This window comes from Malurus melanocephalus, unplaced genomic scaffold (assembly GCF_030028575.1).
Source record: "Malurus melanocephalus ecotype Western Australia unplaced genomic scaffold, MMel_1.1 scaffold_18, whole genome shotgun sequence".
Taxonomy (NCBI): Eukaryota; Metazoa; Chordata; class Aves; order Passeriformes; family Maluridae; genus Malurus; species Malurus melanocephalus.
Genome location: NW_026623250.1, coordinates 307,253 through 324,169, shown reverse-complemented (window position 1 = coordinate 324,169; position 16,917 = coordinate 307,253). Strand labels below are relative to the sequence as shown.

At 35.2% G+C, this 16,917-nt stretch overlaps 1 protein-coding gene across 2 annotated transcripts in view; it reads left to right on the top strand.

Moving 5' to 3' along the window:
- The window catches only part of ERBIN (erbb2 interacting protein), a 111,048-nt gene that overhangs the window by 80,480 nt on the left and 13,651 nt on the right, over positions 1-16,917 (top strand). The window contains exons 12-23 of one of the 2 annotated variants that reach the window (XM_057389618.1): positions 230-374; positions 818-890; positions 1,992-2,121; positions 2,447-2,562; positions 3,592-3,661; positions 4,724-4,823; positions 6,786-6,907; positions 7,479-7,649; positions 8,443-8,625; positions 10,379-10,496; positions 12,191-12,374; positions 13,151-14,672. In XM_057389618.1, coding sequence (XP_057245601.1) covers positions 230-374; positions 818-890; positions 1,992-2,121; positions 2,447-2,562; positions 3,592-3,661; positions 4,724-4,823; positions 6,786-6,907; positions 7,479-7,649; positions 8,443-8,625; positions 10,379-10,496; positions 12,191-12,374; positions 13,151-14,672 — 2,934 coding nt within the window. Of the gene's footprint in view, positions 1-229; positions 375-817; positions 891-1,991; positions 2,122-2,446; positions 2,563-3,591; positions 3,662-4,723; positions 4,824-6,785; positions 6,908-7,478; positions 7,650-8,442; positions 8,719-10,378; positions 10,497-12,190; positions 12,375-13,150; positions 14,673-16,917 lie in introns of those variants that run through there. The other variant, XM_057389616.1, reaches the window with a different exon arrangement.

The window sequence follows — 16,917 nt, the reverse complement described above, 5'->3', positions numbered from 1 at the left end:
TGTTGCTGTCTAGCCAACAGCAACAGGGTGTCTGTGTGTGTATAAACATCAGCTGTGCTTATCTGCACAAAATACTTAATTTGAAAGTTTTGATATTTTGCATGAAATTGTATTTCAGCACTCTCAGTCTTTTCCCCTGGCATTACACTTGAGATAGTCTTTCAAATCTACTGAATTTTTTGTTTTGAACTTGCAGTTTCTAGAATGTATTGTTTTCTCTTGCTTTTAGTTCATAGGCACTTTGAAACAACTGACCTACTTGGATGTTTCTAAAAACAACATTGAGGTAGTCGAAGAAGGTATTTCAGGTTGTGAAAGCCTGCAAGACCTACTGTTATCCAGTAATTCACTTCAGCAACTACCAGAGTCTATTGGTTTGTATTTTTGATTAATTCATGTTCTTAGAAGCTATAGTTCAGACACAGAGCACTTGAAAATGAAAAAACTACATTCTGTTTCAGCTGAGTAGACGTACCATAGCTGAATAATAACTTAAAATTGTTTTGGAGCATTCTTTATGCAGTAGTCTATAAATGAAGGAAAAACTGATGTCATTGTCAGAAGAAAAACTTTTGTTTCCTCCCTGCCCTCACCTGCCCACTCTAATGGCTGACACATTGTAAACTGCCAAACAAGTTCTGGAAACTCATCTCCGTATTTTCTTAGGAATGCAGCACCATAGGCATGTCAGGGAATAGAGAAAATGTGGTTTATTGCCCATAATATTTTGGGTTTTTTCCCGTTCTTAATTTAAAATTAAAACTCAGTGTAATGAACTCAATTGTCGGTTTTGATTTACTTGTTCCTGTTGTTCTAGGTTCTCTGAAAAAGGTGACAACACTTAAAATTGATGAAAACCAGCTAATTTATTTGCCAGACTCCATAGGAGGGTAGGTATTTCACCAAAATAAAAAGTTGAATTGCCTTTCTGAACACTTTTCTGTAACAGTGGCTCCTCCTTTGAAGTTTTTTATAACTACATGATTTAATATCTTCTACATTTTAATGTCCTAATACAGTTGAAAGGGAGTGTTTTCACATCGTAGTTCTTCTTTGCTGCATGTATGTTATTATTATTAATACCAAAAGACATATGTTCCTCACTTAATGCAGCCACCAGTCTATGGAAGAAGCATGGGATGTGCTGGAAAACAAGATACCTAAGGAGTCAGTCAGCTGCCTGAAACTGGGTTTTTTGGCCAGTAAGATGGCTGTGGTGGAGACTGAAATGATTCACCCACTCTCAAAAACCTTGTAAAAAGTAAATTTGAGCATATATTTCTCTTTATATATATATATATATATATATATATATATATATATAGAGAGAGAGAGAGAGAGAGAGAGAGAGAGAGAGAGAGAGAGAATTTTCAGCTGTCCATCAGCAGATCTTTTTAATACATATTTTGGTGTTCAGCAATTTAATTTAAAACTTGCAAATAATTGCAAAAGTAATTACAAATGTACAATATTTTCCAATTTATTTTCATATATTTTAATTAATATAGGTTGTCTTTACAAAATACTTCTTCACTGTCAGACTCTTAGGTTCACTCTCCTAACTCTTACAATTCTTTACTTGTTCAGAAACTGCACTGAGCTCTAATTTGGCTACGATCTGTTCTATTCTGAATGTTTTTAATGCTTTTCGCTGGTGTCTTGTTGTGTACTACACAAGCATCTGATGTTGCTGGTCTCACTGTTTACATTGTGAGGGCAGTGTAAAGGAGATTTTAAAAAAACAAGCAGGCTCAAAACAGAACCAAAAAACCTGCAATCAGCTAACAGGAAAAAATACCCATCCCAAAACACACTTTAGGCAATCAGTAAAGGATTCTTCTTAGATTTTAATTCCTTTGGGTTTATTTTTAACTACGTTTGAGATTAGTAATTAATAGTGTTACTAACTTAAATTAAACTGCAACCAAAGTATTCAATTAATGTTGGATTAATTAATCTGTATAGAGGAGTAATTTTTCTTTTTTTTTTAGGTTAATATCTGTAGAAGAACTGGACTGTAGTTTCAATGAGATTGAAACATTGCCTTCATCTGTTGGGCAGCTCTCGAATATAAGAACATTTGCTGCAGATCATAACTTTTTAACTCAATTGCCTTCAGAGGTATGCATTTAATTGCGAACCTGTAAAATTAATATATTAATGTGTTAATATAGTCTGTACAATTTGTGGATAACAAGTTAATAATTTTTAGAGTGGTTTTGTTGTGTGTGTTTATAAAGGAGGATGTATACAAATATCCAAGTTACTAAATAAYGAATTTGATTTTTTAAAGCAACAAGTAGGAATTCATTGCTGTGTATTGAAACTAAAAGGTTTCATATGTGAGAATAAACTTTCCAGGGCAAATAGCCTCAGTACTAATTGGTTTAAAATTTTCATATTTATGTTGTGAAGATGAATTAATTCTTTGTGTGGTTTTTTTCAGATTGGAAACTGGAAGCATGTAACAGTGCTGTTTTTGCATTCTAATAAGCTTGAATTTCTCCCTGAAGAAATGGGTGATATGCAGAAATTAAAAGTCATCAATCTGAGTGACAATAGGTTTGTGAATGCTTTTAATCAAGTAGAAGTTGTATAAAATGCAACAATAATGTAGTGGGAATGTTACGAATACATTATGCTATCTTTCGTTATCTCATGCACAGCTCAGAAGCTGACTGAGATGTATTTAATGTATTATTGTCATATTCTGGATCTTGCAGTTCCATTGTATTAAGCTGTCTTTATTTTAATGACTTGGCAGATGCATTGAAGTGCAGCTTCAATACATTCATGATTATTAGCATATGTTTTTCTGGGAATTAGTTTGGTTATTTTCATAAAACTTTTGATTCTCACTTAAAGATTAGTAGCTTCCTGTATTGCATATGGAGTAGCCAGCAGCATCATAGGATAATTTAAAAGACCTCCATATCCTGGGGAAGGGGGAAAAGTGTTGTGTTTTGTTAGAGATAATCATTAAAAATGGACAGAATGGTTAGCTTTGGGTTTAGAGAACTGAACTGCTGGTTTATAGAACTAAAAGATACTAGGAGAGAGGAGTCTGTTGTAGCTCTCCCTCCTGTTCTGTCAATCTAGCTTCTCTGTACTCCATCTGTAGCTTGATTTATCCATTAATGCTAGAGCATCCATTATCCATGACAGCCCCTTCCCCATACATGAAAAACTTTGAAAAACTGATTTTCAGTTGTAGCATGTTTTTCCTTGGCATATGTATTAACAGATAAAATGCTGAGGATTCAAATTCATGATTTCACATTAATTGTCTTTGTATTCAAGTCACTCAACTAAGTTAAATTCAAGTTATAATTGAATATAATAATAATAATATAATAAGTAATTTCTTTGTTTTAAGCTACTTGATAAACTTGGCATATGTAAGTTTTTCTTGTTTGCTTGGGTTTTTAAAATTTGAATTTAAATTCCATGCTGTAGCCTTTCAGCTCTCTATTTATTAATTTAGCTTCATATGGAAATGTCCTTTTAAAATATTTTACAGACTAATGCAGGATTGTTTAAAGTCTTAACAGTCTGGCTAAATGTCCTTATATAAATTCTTGTAATTTACAGACTGAAGAATTTACCATTTACCTTCACAAAACTCCAACAGCTCACTGCTATGTGGCTGTCAGACAATCAGGTAAGTTTTTTTAAATGTTGATACAAATGATTGTTTACTTCATTCCTAATGGGACTTACAAGTACAGAGCCATCTGCTAAAAAAAGAGACCTAGTACTGTGTGCATCAAAACYTTCCTAACATTACAGTATCAATTCTCCTGAAGTTACCAATAGTGAGCTTACGTGTCTCTGGAGTCTCATACTTTTGGAGAAGTTCTGTGCTGTGAGGAAATGCAATTTAACAGATGTTGGGGTTTTTTTCAAATTTGTTTTTGTTGTGTTTTGTCTGTTTAGTTTTTTTGTTTTTTCTTTTGTTTCCTTGTTTTCTTTTGCTCAGGCTAATTTGCACAGGAGACTTAGTTGATAAACTAGAGCTTAAATGTATAGCCTGGCATTGCTTTTGCAGCTGTACCTGTGGGGAAACTCAGCTTGTGTGGTTTTGAGTCAGGTTTCTTGCCACACCATTGAACTGTGTGACTGTTCCACTTTGAAGCTGTTAAGCAGTACCTCATGGGCTTGTARCTTGTATTTTTCTTTTTATTGAAGTCCTTGGCATTATGCTCATTTTCTGAATAGCATTAAGGTGTGCAGGGACTGCCAGAAATCCACTAACTGCAGATGTGCACTTTTACTAAAAGACTAATTTAAAGAATCCCCTTCTGTGTAAGTGGTGGAGGGTGTTCAATCTGGCATCAAAATAAAGAACAAAAGTACAGGATTTTTTCTCTTTGTATGGTTGTTTACGGYTTTAAATAGCCAAATATATCTGCATTTTAGATCAGCATGCTTTGGGATAGTTGTAAGTACCAAMAAGAAACTGGGTTACTTTTTGACTATCTAGTGATTGCTTTTTCAYAGAAGCTGTCTCTGAGTTTGTGTTCAGTCAAAGCCATTCCTCATTTAAGTACAGACATGTTAACRTCTTAATTTTGTGAAAATTATTCAGAGGAGAAATGATTTAATACAAGGGAGAATAGTCTTCAAAGTCATGAGACACGCATGCTCTGTGATATGTAGGTCATATTTATTTTTATATCTATATATAATCTCATAACATATCCTTCTTTCATTTACTTTCTAGTCTAAACCACTTATCCCTCTTCAAAAAGAAGCTGACCCTGACACACAGAAAACAGTACTTACTAATTACATGTTCCCTCAGCAACCAAGGACTGAGGAGGGTAAGGAATTCTGAAATACCCTGTCAGAGTGATCACTTTTAAAAATAATAATGGAAAGACTTCCTGCTAAAATGGTTTTCACTAAATAATTCCTAAATGCAAGTCTGGAGTATACTTGTAAGAGGTTCTGAGTTGTGCCTGATGAGTGGGAGAGAGTAATTTAATGAGATTTAGATATTGGTAATTTCTAGATGAAACTATTTCAGTGAGCAAGGTGAGAAAAGACTGACAGGAACACATTCTGTGATGATTACTGCTCCCRGTGTGACACCTTCTTTCCTTCCAACACAGCTTAGTGTTTTGGGGTAAAATTTGGGGTGAAATGTACCAAGTGTTAGCTTCAAACTGACTATTTTAACAAAATGTTTCATCTGTTACCAGGTGCATATTTTTTGAAAAGTGCTTAGTATTCTCTGGTTTATTCTGAAATGACAAAAAAAATCAGTCCAGAGAAAGCATTATTGCTCATATGTAGATTAAACTGTTTTATAGGCACAAAGGTTAGGCACAAAATTTTAAGCTCTTACCACAAAGTTGTTTCAGCACAGTTGTGAAACAGTTAGGGAAACAAGTAACATTCCAGTACTAAGCCCTTTTTAGGGAAAGGAAGTTAAATAATTTTATTTTTCCACTTTCTTTCCCTTGTGAAGAAAACGAAAAAGCTTGTGCTGCTTTAACAGAAATGGGTGCTGGGGGGCAATATATTAATGGAAATAATTGAAAATGGATAAGTTGCAACATTTCTTGTTCCATGGCATAGGTGTCTAGTACACTGAGAGAGGAGTAATAAGAAACATATACAAAAGCAGTAAATTTTGCATCATTTTTTGCGCCTTGTAATGTATCTGCAATACCGCTGATAGAATGTGAGAATTGGGAGCTTCAGTGAAATTCAAGATTGTTCCTGAAAGTGTTCTCTCCACTGGAACTACATTTTTCTCAGGTTCTGGGRTTTCTTTCTTTAAACAAGGAAAGGACCATTTGTTTGGTTTAAGATGACAGAATCAGGTGGTAATTCCAAATGGATGGGTTAAGATTCTATAGGTATTTTTAAGCTGGCTTTTTGTCAGGAAATTTTAGTGATAGAGATAGTGACATTTATTGTAATATTTTCAGATGTGTTAAAATTGTAAGTTTACCCAATAAATGCAGTGTAACAAGTATTTCATTACTTACTGAGCCATAACATTAGGTATTTTTATATTTTTCAGGTATAGGAGTGGTTAATAGGAGCAGTTGGTATTTGCTGGGTGATAGTGGCAGATTTATTAGACTATTTGTCATGCTAAAGTAGAACCTGGCTGATGTAACACCAAGACATGCTAAAATAAGAGACTTATTCTCTTCTTCTTTTTTAAATCCCTTGTAAAATTAAACAAGAAATACTTSTATTTAAAGCCCATGTAAACTGCATAACTTCTGCAAAATCATGCATATTAGCTTAACCTTTAGTTTTAGATACTTATATTTTRTTAGGATTAGTAATAATGCAGGGTTTTCTCACTAAGTAATTTTCAGTTTTCATTTTAAAATTTTCCTTAAATTAAATTCAGATGAATGTTCTTACTTGTGCTTAATAATGATAAGCACTGACAATAGGCTATGTAAATCTATGCAGGTGTAGTTTGCATTTGTATATATACACACAAATACATTATTTCATATTTACAGATATAATGAACCACTTACAGTTCTGCTGAAAATTTTCAAGTGTGAATGTTAAGCCTAATGTACAGCTGAACATCATTATTTTCTTTTTACAGATAGGGATTTTTCTAATATAAAAGTACAGCCAAATTCATAAAGCAATGCATTGTATCTAATCTTCAATAAATGGTGCTGTTAGTCTTTTATCTTTTAAGAATGCATACAAAAGCATACCAATCCCTCCCAAGAGAAAGTATATTTTATTTTGCATAGTGTATGCTATTCTCATGAGAGCTTCTTTGGGTTTTTTTCCAGTTATGTTCATATCTGATAATGAAAGTTTCAATCCATCTCTGTGGGAGGAACAGCGGAAACAGCGTGCTCAGGTGGCATTTGAGTGTGATGAAGACAAAGATGAGAGGGAGGCACCACCTCGGGTTAGTWTTGAATTTATTTTTGCATACTTGGTGCCTCCTTCCCGCTTACTTCCACCCCTTATTCTCTGCCTTTTCCTTCCTTTGGCTGTGGGTTTCACTCTGCTGAATAAATCAAGTCAGCAGTTACTAGTTTAGCATATAGCAGATAAAACACTATGGTTTGGATTTTTTGTTGTGTTTGCTTTTCGTTTGGGTATTATTTGGCCAGGTCACTTTCAGTAGGGCACAAGGGAAGAACTCTAAGCTGATAGATGGCCATGTAGGGCCTAGCTAGGAGGATACCTGACTAATGATGCTGTGGAGAAACCGTGATAAATCCTGATTGTATTTTGAGTGAATTAAATCCTTGCTTGGAATTAGTAGACATGTTGGGGAAAGGGGGGTGAAAGGGATTCATAACCTTGCCTGGTTGTATAAGCTTATGTGTGCCTCAGTGACGGTAGGTTTGAATAGCAAAGTGGAGATCCTAGACTGTTCAGTGGTTTGTCCTAATTAATTACTTATTTTAAAGCTTATTTTTTAGTTCTGATATTTAAATAAATGTTGAACATTATTGTTTTTTGTTATACAGGAGGGCAATCTGAAGAGATATCCAACTCCATATCCAGATGAACTGAAGAATATGGTCAAAACAGTCCAGACAATTGTCCATAGACTAAAGGATGAAGAATCTACTGAAGATACTGCCAAGGAGTCAAAACGAGAAGTCCAGACAGTTTCTGTAAAAGATGTGGGGGTAAAGGTTAGACATAGCATTATCTTCTGGTTTTGCAAGAACTTCCAAAGACTTAAGTATCATTGACTATTTTTAATTTTCTTGTCCCTCCCCTCTGATGCTTTAGCAAGGAAAATTGTTCGTTTGCAGAACACAATTTACCTCTTCCCTACTTAAGGATGTCTGTAATAAATGTTTGGTTTGTAGTACTAGTCTTCTTCCTACACTAGGAACAAGGAAAGTTATCTGATTCTTGGGCAAATGCAAACTGTGGATATTTTAAGGAGCTGACTTCTTTGGCTTCTAGTGGATGGCATCTTTGTCATCCTCTGATCCTCTTTTATCTGACAGACTTCACAATGAAATTTGGATAATCTAAGGATTTTACTGCTCCTCTCATGACTGAAGGTTGTATATGATAACAAACAGTAATAACAAGCTGGCCAAAGTGTTGAGAGTATCTAAGAGCTTGATGTAGCATGATATGTGATAGGACTACTATTTGGTGCTGTCATAGAATCATTGTAGGTATTGGCCTTCGTGTTTTTCTTTTTTTTTTTTCTTTCATTTGACTGGGAATGTAATGGTACACATTGAGACCAGTAAGGAAAAGAGTCAAACTGATGGACAAAGGGCAGGGACTGTACCTTAGTGATCTGTAGAGTTTTCTCAGCATTTCACACCGGGTCTATTCTGTAGTTTATAATTTCAGAGCTCAGATTTTTCCATTCCATATTTTTCCAAAATAAGTAATGTTTGTTCTATAGGTCACTGAAAACCTTTCAGGATGTTTTTTGTGCTAATATTCTTAATTCTGTAGACTTCAGAAATTGGTTCGGTAAAGAACAAAGCYGATGAGAGAAAGCAATATCCAGCAGGAAGCTCTGTGCAGAAACCTAGTGAACCAGAAGCTGAGCACAGCACTGCAAATTCACAGATGACTGCACTTGTTAAAACCTTGCCGAACACGAAAACAATTGTCAACCATGAAGACGTGCTTGAGGTATGGCATTGCAATGAGCATTATAGCAGTCAGAAATTGTGTTGGTGTTGTATTGAATTTGTTCTTCTGGGAGATTAAAATTTCTGTAGACAATAGAAGAAAATTGCCCTCCATAAGTGTTGTAAAATCAGATGGTTTTCATTACAGTATTTTTCTCCCTTCAGATKTTTTTAAGTAAAAGTTGAAACAGCTGATAAAAAAGTTCATCATGAAAGCTGCATGCATTTAAACAAAAATAAAGCAAACTCAATTAAATGTTATTATAAACTGTGAAGACTCACACTTTGATAGAATCCTCCAGTTATCGCTTGTCAGTACTTAATTAAATAACCATTTTAAATCATTGCTGAAATGAGAAAATGTCAGAACAGTGGGAGCAATAAAAATTGCTATATCCAAGTGACGATACACATGCATTTCAAAGGTAAAGTGAAAGGAGGGTTTAAAAGTATTTACTCCTCTGTGTTTACTAGTGAGTTGTCAGGAATATTTCTTGGAATGTATTTGCTTCTTATAGTGAGGGATTTTAAACTTCTGAACTTTACAACTCGCTGACAAACCCTGTGTATTCATTTGTTTAGCAAGTCTGATATTTATGACAAATTTTGGAAGTTGTCATTTTATCAGTTCCCAGTCGCAACCTGTAAAACACCTTTTTTATAGTTTCACAAGTGGGTAACTATTTTGTGCCTGCATTATGTGAGCTGTGGAATGTTTCTACATTCATACTTACCGCTGAAGAGACTTGAGTGACAGGCTGTTGTGGCTGTCAATGGCTACTTCCCCACTTGCAGTGTGTTCCTGGTTCTACATGCTTTTTGAAAATATTGGTATTGATATTTTCCTTTCATTTAAAAACATAATTACAGAAGGTCATGATAGTTGTCTGATGATACTAATTCTTTGTAGCTGGCTGTATGCCATTTAAGTAAGCAAGGCAGGTATAGTGAATTCCTTATTTCTGTGTACTAAACCTGCTGGTTCTCAAGATACTACTGTAAACAACTGGGGTTTAAAGATAAGTGAATATAGGGCTGGTAGTAGGATGCTGAATCAGTGGCATGGCTGCTCTTGCAGCAGCTTTGTCTAGCTCTCTCTTAATTGCAGTGAGTTCCATCTTACGGTTCAGAAATAGTGATTACTAGCTTAAATGAATTCTGCATCACTTTATTCCTCTGCCATTGCTCTTGCAGTTAACTTCTTTTCCTTTTGGGATTTACCCCCAGCAAGCTACCCATACCCATACTGTTTTTGTTAGATAGACTAGGCAAACCAACTCCTTCAGTCTTTTCTCACAGCATACTCTCCATTCCTAAGATTTCCTTGGTCATGCTATTCTATAGCTGTTTCAGTTTGGGTTCTTTCCTTCAAAACCAATACCCACCTAGTAAATCTGCAGTGTTTTCTGGTTCAGTGTTCAGTTTGTGTCTTGGAGTCAGCTAGATGCTCTCTCCAGTGGTAGAATGAATATTTCATCTGCTTGCTTCAAGTAGCTTTTGGCAGTTAAAGTTACCTGTCTTGAGTGTCATCCCACAAAGTTCATCAGTGACAATGCAAGTCTGCATGTGCTGCTTCTTAAAGATAATTCAGTTGACTTGGACTACAGGTGTCCTACAAAGTTGTTTTGTTTTGCCTTTGTAATGTGGCTAATTTTTTGCTCTTTTATAGTTTAGGTGGTGATAGTTTAGATAGCATTCACTTAACCTTTAAAGTGCTCCTTAAAATGGATAGCATAAAGCTGCTTTTCCTCTAGCAGGAATCAGAAGAACTCTCCTCTGACGAAGAGATGAAAATGGCAGAAATGCGACCACCACTGATAGAAACCTCCATAAACCAACCAAAAGTGGTAGCCYTAAGCAACAGCAAAAAGGGTAAGGTACCATAAAAAGCAGTGGAAGTCTTGTGTGATTCAAATAATTTCTTGACTCCAGGTGGCTAGTTTCTCCAATTAAATTAAGTAAAATAACATAAAAGTAGACCTAATTTGTATGTTTTAAAAGAAAGATGATTAATTCTCTAGTTAAGCAATGAAAGCAGGAGAAAATTTTATATACTTGAGTGCGTGCTAGAGAAGGCTGTGTTKATATCCTAATTTTCTTGATTCTTGCAGTTTAAATCAGACAGGAAGAGAAGGGGTGTGTGTTTTGAGGGGTTTTGAGCTTGAACACACTCTTGATATGCTTAGGAGAAAGAGTGCAGAAATATTCTGTATCTCCCACTTCATCCAGATTTTGTGAATTATTGCTGCTGTAGGCAGCAGTATCACTTACTTAAATTTCTCTGCAGAAGCTGTGCTCTTTTCCTAAGGGTTAAGAAACTTTTCTTTTGCAAGTTCTTTCTCCAGAGTTACTTCACTCTGATTTTTCTTTGTTCCATTAGCAGGAAACTTCTGAATATTTTTTTTTTTGTTAACTGGATTTTATATTCTCTGAAATATAAATTTGCTCTGGGTAATATTTCCTTAATTGTAAGAAATGGCCTAGGATTCAGTGAAAACATGATAGAAAAATGGGATAGMAAATAGTATTTTGCTTCAAATGCTATCCAAGTACTTTCCAGAACAAAAGSCTTTTCTGGACATTAGATTTAAAAATACGAGATTTGGTGAGAACCATACGGTGGAAGCAGGAGGAGTCTGCTGAGGACCCCGTGCAGGTGAAAAGGTGGATGTTTATCAATGCTGTCCTTGGATTTTTATGTCTGACCAAAGTACCAGGTCAAAAYATCTTTCTTGTCTCTGAAGATAGACATTAGTTCCACAAAATGCATGTGTTTGGCACCTGTAACTGGCTTGAAGCAAAAATTTAAATGTATTTGTTTCTACGCTCATGTCAGAATCACGGCTGGCTTGAATTCCCCCAGAGAAATTATTTTTATACGGATGTGGTATGTAAGTATGCATACATTATGCAAGAATCAATGTGCACAGGGGTAAATTACTCTGAAAATGTTGTCCTGAGGGATCTGCAAAGCATGGGARTGCATTGGATTCAAAATCTGCAGAAGAAGATTTTTCATTCTGATTTTTTATTTTTACTAGAAAGCTATACAGAGCTTGTCCAGTGATCTAGATTCTTCCAGAGTACGTGGTCTAGTAAATAGCACCAACAATTATATGATGTTCCAAATCAGGAGCTGTGTTCACTTTCAAAACACTGCATGTGAACCAGTGTGCTTCTTCTTCTTCGGGGCCAGTAGGCTTGTGTAATTTACAACTTTGAAATCCTTGTAATAACAGAAATATTATTTGATAGATATTTTAAGGAAGTATTCAGTAATGGAGCACTAGTGTATGACAAGGAAAATAGGAATAAAGCAAGAAGCTGGATTTAATAACCAGATACGGGCTGTTTACATTTAGCCAAATACTTTCAAATATAGGGACTGTTTCCAACTGTATTCTGTAAGTTTAAATGAACTTTGCAAAGGTGTTAGCTTACATTTTAGTTTCTGGTAGTAAGAATTACTGAAGGTCAAGAGATATTTTCTAAAAACTATATATACACAGATGAAATGGCTGTTAGTAAAATCTGTGTCTAACTGAATTGGCAAATTTTTGTTTCAGATGATTCAAAAGATAATGATTCCTTATCAGATGAAGCTACCCACAATAGTAATCAGAATAACAGCAACTGTTCCTCTCCATCTCGAATGTCAGATTCTGTTTCCTTAAATACTGACAGTAGCCAAGATATTTCTCTCTGTTCTCCTGACAAAGAAACGCATGCTGCTGTTTTATCCAAGATCAGGTTTGTAAGATACTGTGGACCACTAAGCAAATACAATAGAAAAGTGTTACTTAATAATTTGTATTGTGTTCATTCCTTTAATTCATTCATGTATCATTCATTAAATATTTAAAATTTCAATATTGTATAATAAAGGTAATAATGTTCTCTTAATAAGGTTCTCATAAAAAAAAATTCAGGGACTGTCTTTAGTATACAATACACATTTCTCTTAATAATAGGATGTAATAATTTTATCTTCGTAAATTTTATCCCTACAAAATACATCCATATATACCATTTTAAAAGCTCTGTGGTTTTATTTGTGTTATTTTGAAAATGGCTAATATGACCATTAAAGGTTCTTAAAAACTTACAAAGAATGGAATTGCAGTTTGTTACTCTTCCAGAGGTTTAGTTAAAAAGTACCATTTTTCATAAAAACTGACAATACAAACAATACAATTGTCCCACAATGTCATGGAAATGACAAGGAATCAAAAAAAAATACTGAGTTATTGGCACTTCATACTTCTTTACACTGTTTACCTGTTTTTAATTATTCTTGTTGAATTTAAACAAACTTCTGAAGCCACGACACAAACATTGCCTAAATGAGCTCTCTATATAAGATATTTCTTCAGTGTAAGATAGCAAGTCATAAATCTGTTTCTTTGTTCTCTTTGGTGTGCACAACATGGTTGCATATTAGTAGTAATTCTCTCTAAGGTGATTCTTAGAGAAATATGTTCGTTCTTAWGAGAATTTTTTTTAAGAGCCATCTTTTTTTCTTCCAGGCGAGAAGATGAAAATTTGAATAATCTTTTGCAAAATGGAGGAGAATTGAGTATTACAGTAGAAGAAAAATTAAATGTGCAAGAGAAGGTTACAAATCTGTCTGAATATGAATTAAGCATTGAAGAAAGATTAGGCCTGATAGGAAAAGGTGTTGATCTAAGCACTCCTATAGAGGAGTCGCACAAATTAGACCAAATAAACATGAATATCAATAAACTGGTTAGTGAAGAGSCAGTGCCAGTTCCTGTAGAAAAGTTAGAAACACAGAAAATGGTTTCAGTAATGGGCTTTTTGAATAATAACACAAAAGAAGAAAGTGAGCACTTGGAAAATGGAAATAAATATCGTATAAATAAAGTAAATGGACATCCTGAGGAAACAGTACAGTCTCCCAGTAAAGACAAATTAGCAAAAAGCACTACAGTTGATGGGGATCCTGCTGAGCTGTCTGTTTCTAGAAGCACTGAAGATTTGTCTCCACAGAGAACATCTCCTGTGATGAAATCTCACAGCATCACAAGTATGGACAGTGGTGGGCTGAAAATCTATGATACTGTAAATGAGAATGGATCTCAACAGCCAAACTCAGTGCTAAAATCAGGATCTGATACTGCAGATGGAAAAAACATAGTCCGAAGTAAATCTGCTACTCTTCTCTATGATCAGCCTTTGCAGGTGTTTCCTGGGTCATCATCATCATCTGATTTAGTATCTTCTACAAAAACGGTGTTCAAGTTTGACTCAAATCACAATCCTGAAGGTGCTAATGTAGTGAGGGGGTCAGTGGCAGGTGGTGCACAGATGCTTTGTGCTCCCCAGTACAATATTCAATACAGTAGCAGTGCAGCAGCAAAAGATGCCTTGTGGCCCCAGAAACAAAACACCCAAGTAGAACAAGGCAGCTTACCTCCTTCACGTCTGCTTAGGTCTGACAGTACAGAAACTCCCAGCTATGTAAAGCATTCTGGCAATATGAATTTCTCCAATCATAACAATGTCCGGGCCAGTGCTGTGTACAGCACTCACCAGCGGATGGCTGGGAGACACGCAGATCTGTGGGCTGTTCCACCAGGTGACAGACTGCTCCCTGGAGCAACCAGACATACCCTTCAAAGGCAGAGTAGTGTCTCTTCCACAGCTTCCATTAATATTGGGGATAGTGGGCCTTCAAGGCGGGCCCAAGTTCCTGAAGGGGACTACTTAACATACAGAGATTTGCATTCAATGGGAAGAGCTCCAGCAGTAATGTCAGGGCAGCAGAGGCCTCTCTCGGCCCGGACCTACAGCATTGATGGTCCCAACGTGACCCGCCCACAGAGCGCGCGGCCGTCGGTGAACGAAATACCTGAAAGAACTATGTCAGTCAGTGACTTCAATTACTCACGGACTAGCCCCTCAAAGAGATCAAACCCAAGGGTTAACTCCGAGCACTCTTTATTAGACCCTGCAGGAAAAACTAAAGTCCCCCATGACTGGAGGGAACAGGTGCTGCGACATATTGAGGCTAAAAAGCTGGAAAAGGTAAAAACAATAATTCTAACTTTTTTCTATTTTCTGTTAGATATATATGGAATAAGTACTCTGTTTTGAACAGCTTTTACTTACTATTGAAAATCTAATTTTTATACTTCTTTATAAAGGATAAACGTGTTTGTGATGAATATCTAAGAAAAACTCAGATGGTAGACTGTAAATTAACCTTTCTCCCCAATAAAAAAATGCTGCTGTTATTTTTGTATCATACTTGCCAGCTTAGCCATATTACTTTTAAATACATTAAATAATATCATACAGACCTGCTGGACCACAAGGCCAGCTCTTTTAATTTAGGTAATTTTTATTGTTGCTCTGTATTCACAACATACTAAAATATTCCCTTGCACTACTTGATCTTTCTGTTCTGCCTTTTTTTTTCACCCTGTTTCTTCTCTTTTAGAACAAGGAAAAAGAAATTCAGTGAAATCTGTTGGAAGTATAGGTCTGCAGCTTTAGTTGTTGAAGAATTCAAAAACCRTAATTATCATGTATTTGCCTCTGAGCCAGTTATCTTTTGAAGCTGGGTATCTGACAGATTGTTAAATGAATATTTATTGCTGTGAGATGAGAACACTTAAAAATCTTGTTCATTTCAGAAAAATCACAGTAGGTTTTGATATAAGTAGAGATAATGAACAGGATGCTTTATGTACTATAAATGCCATCAGGAATTTGAGCTGATAYGTAGCTGAGCAATTACATATCTTCAGAGAATTTGCGTAGAGCCTGGAAAAGTGTAATCTGTGCTGTCCAGCTAACCCAGCTGAAAATGTCATCACTAAAAATGGCTAGAATATCATTAGCCAGATCATGTTTGGAAGGCAATTCAGTAAAGCAGCCAAATTACATTTTGATTATGCCAGCTACATGGATTTTGGTTTTTTAGGGTTTTTTATTTTAGAGCATACTTTGCTTGCTAATTATTTTGCTAAATATTTGAATATCTGTGATAGCTAGAGAAATTTAATTGGAGATGGTGGAAAAATTACTTGTAACTATTGTTTTTCTTTAGAAATTCTAGTAATTTGAAGGATTTGCTGTCTGGTTTTTGGGGGTTTTTTTGGCTGGGTTTTTTTTTTCCAGCATAAATTCTGGTGAGAGAAAGGGGCAGGTTTCATTTTCTAAAGATATGTGCACAACAGCTGTACATTTTCTTCTAATCCAGGTTGTCACCTACAGCAGGAAATGTCTCAGGGTAGTATTGTGCTGTCATGTGGGGACCCCTTGTCCCACGAGAGGGTCCCTAAACTCACCATGTTCCAACTCTAATAAAAGACACATTCCCTCATTTTCTCTTCTGGATGGATATATCAAATATTCCAAGAAATGACAAGAGAAGCAAAAATACCATCAGTCCCTGAGTACAGAGATCCAGTGTGCTGCTAATGCAGTTTGTTTATAGCCTGTTCATTGGCATGTTAGCAACAGTGTTTAATACAGCAGTGATACTTGCTTGAGCCTGCAGCAGTGTAGTGTCACTTTACTGAAATGGCATTGACTGCCTGACTTGGTTCCTTTCCTATCTGACCATTCTTTTCRTTGTGCTTTATGTGGAAACCTTAATTTTTCCTGCTAAACTCACGTAGAGTAGCAGCTGTTGAGGCTTTAGTTGTGCATTTAATTTAACAGATCTTTTAAGTCTGTTTTGTATTGAAGTGTTTTAAAGTAGCTTTTTCTTAACAATCTGMGACTTATTTATGGGTTTAAAAGTTAATGTGTATATAATTGTCTACTTTATATTCTCTAGGATATAACCAAATTTAAAAGAAAAATCTGAACTGTRAAAAATATAGATATGATCCTTATGGCAGCTGGCAAATATGATAATGTGAAAATTCTAGGAATTTACTGAATATTTCTTCTATTCTATATTTCGTCTATTTCTTTTTAAATAATGGCTTTGGTATTTCTGTTTGTAATTAAAAATTAGCCAAGTAGTGAGGGTGCTTTATCTATAAAGCAGACTTCTGAAATGTTTTGAAGTCTAAAAAAAAAAAAAATCTAGTAATTAACAGAACTCATTTGAGGAACAAGTTCAATTGCAGAGCTCATTTAAGGAGCATTTATTGGAAACTATTTTGACAAAGCTTTCACGGATTTAAAATGGCGTTTCTTTTTTTTAAAGCATAAGATACAACATTGAAAAAAACAGGTATACAAAATTAAGCATTTTAATGAATATTTAATACATTCCTTCCTGACCACTATAGGTTAATGGTATGATTTTTGA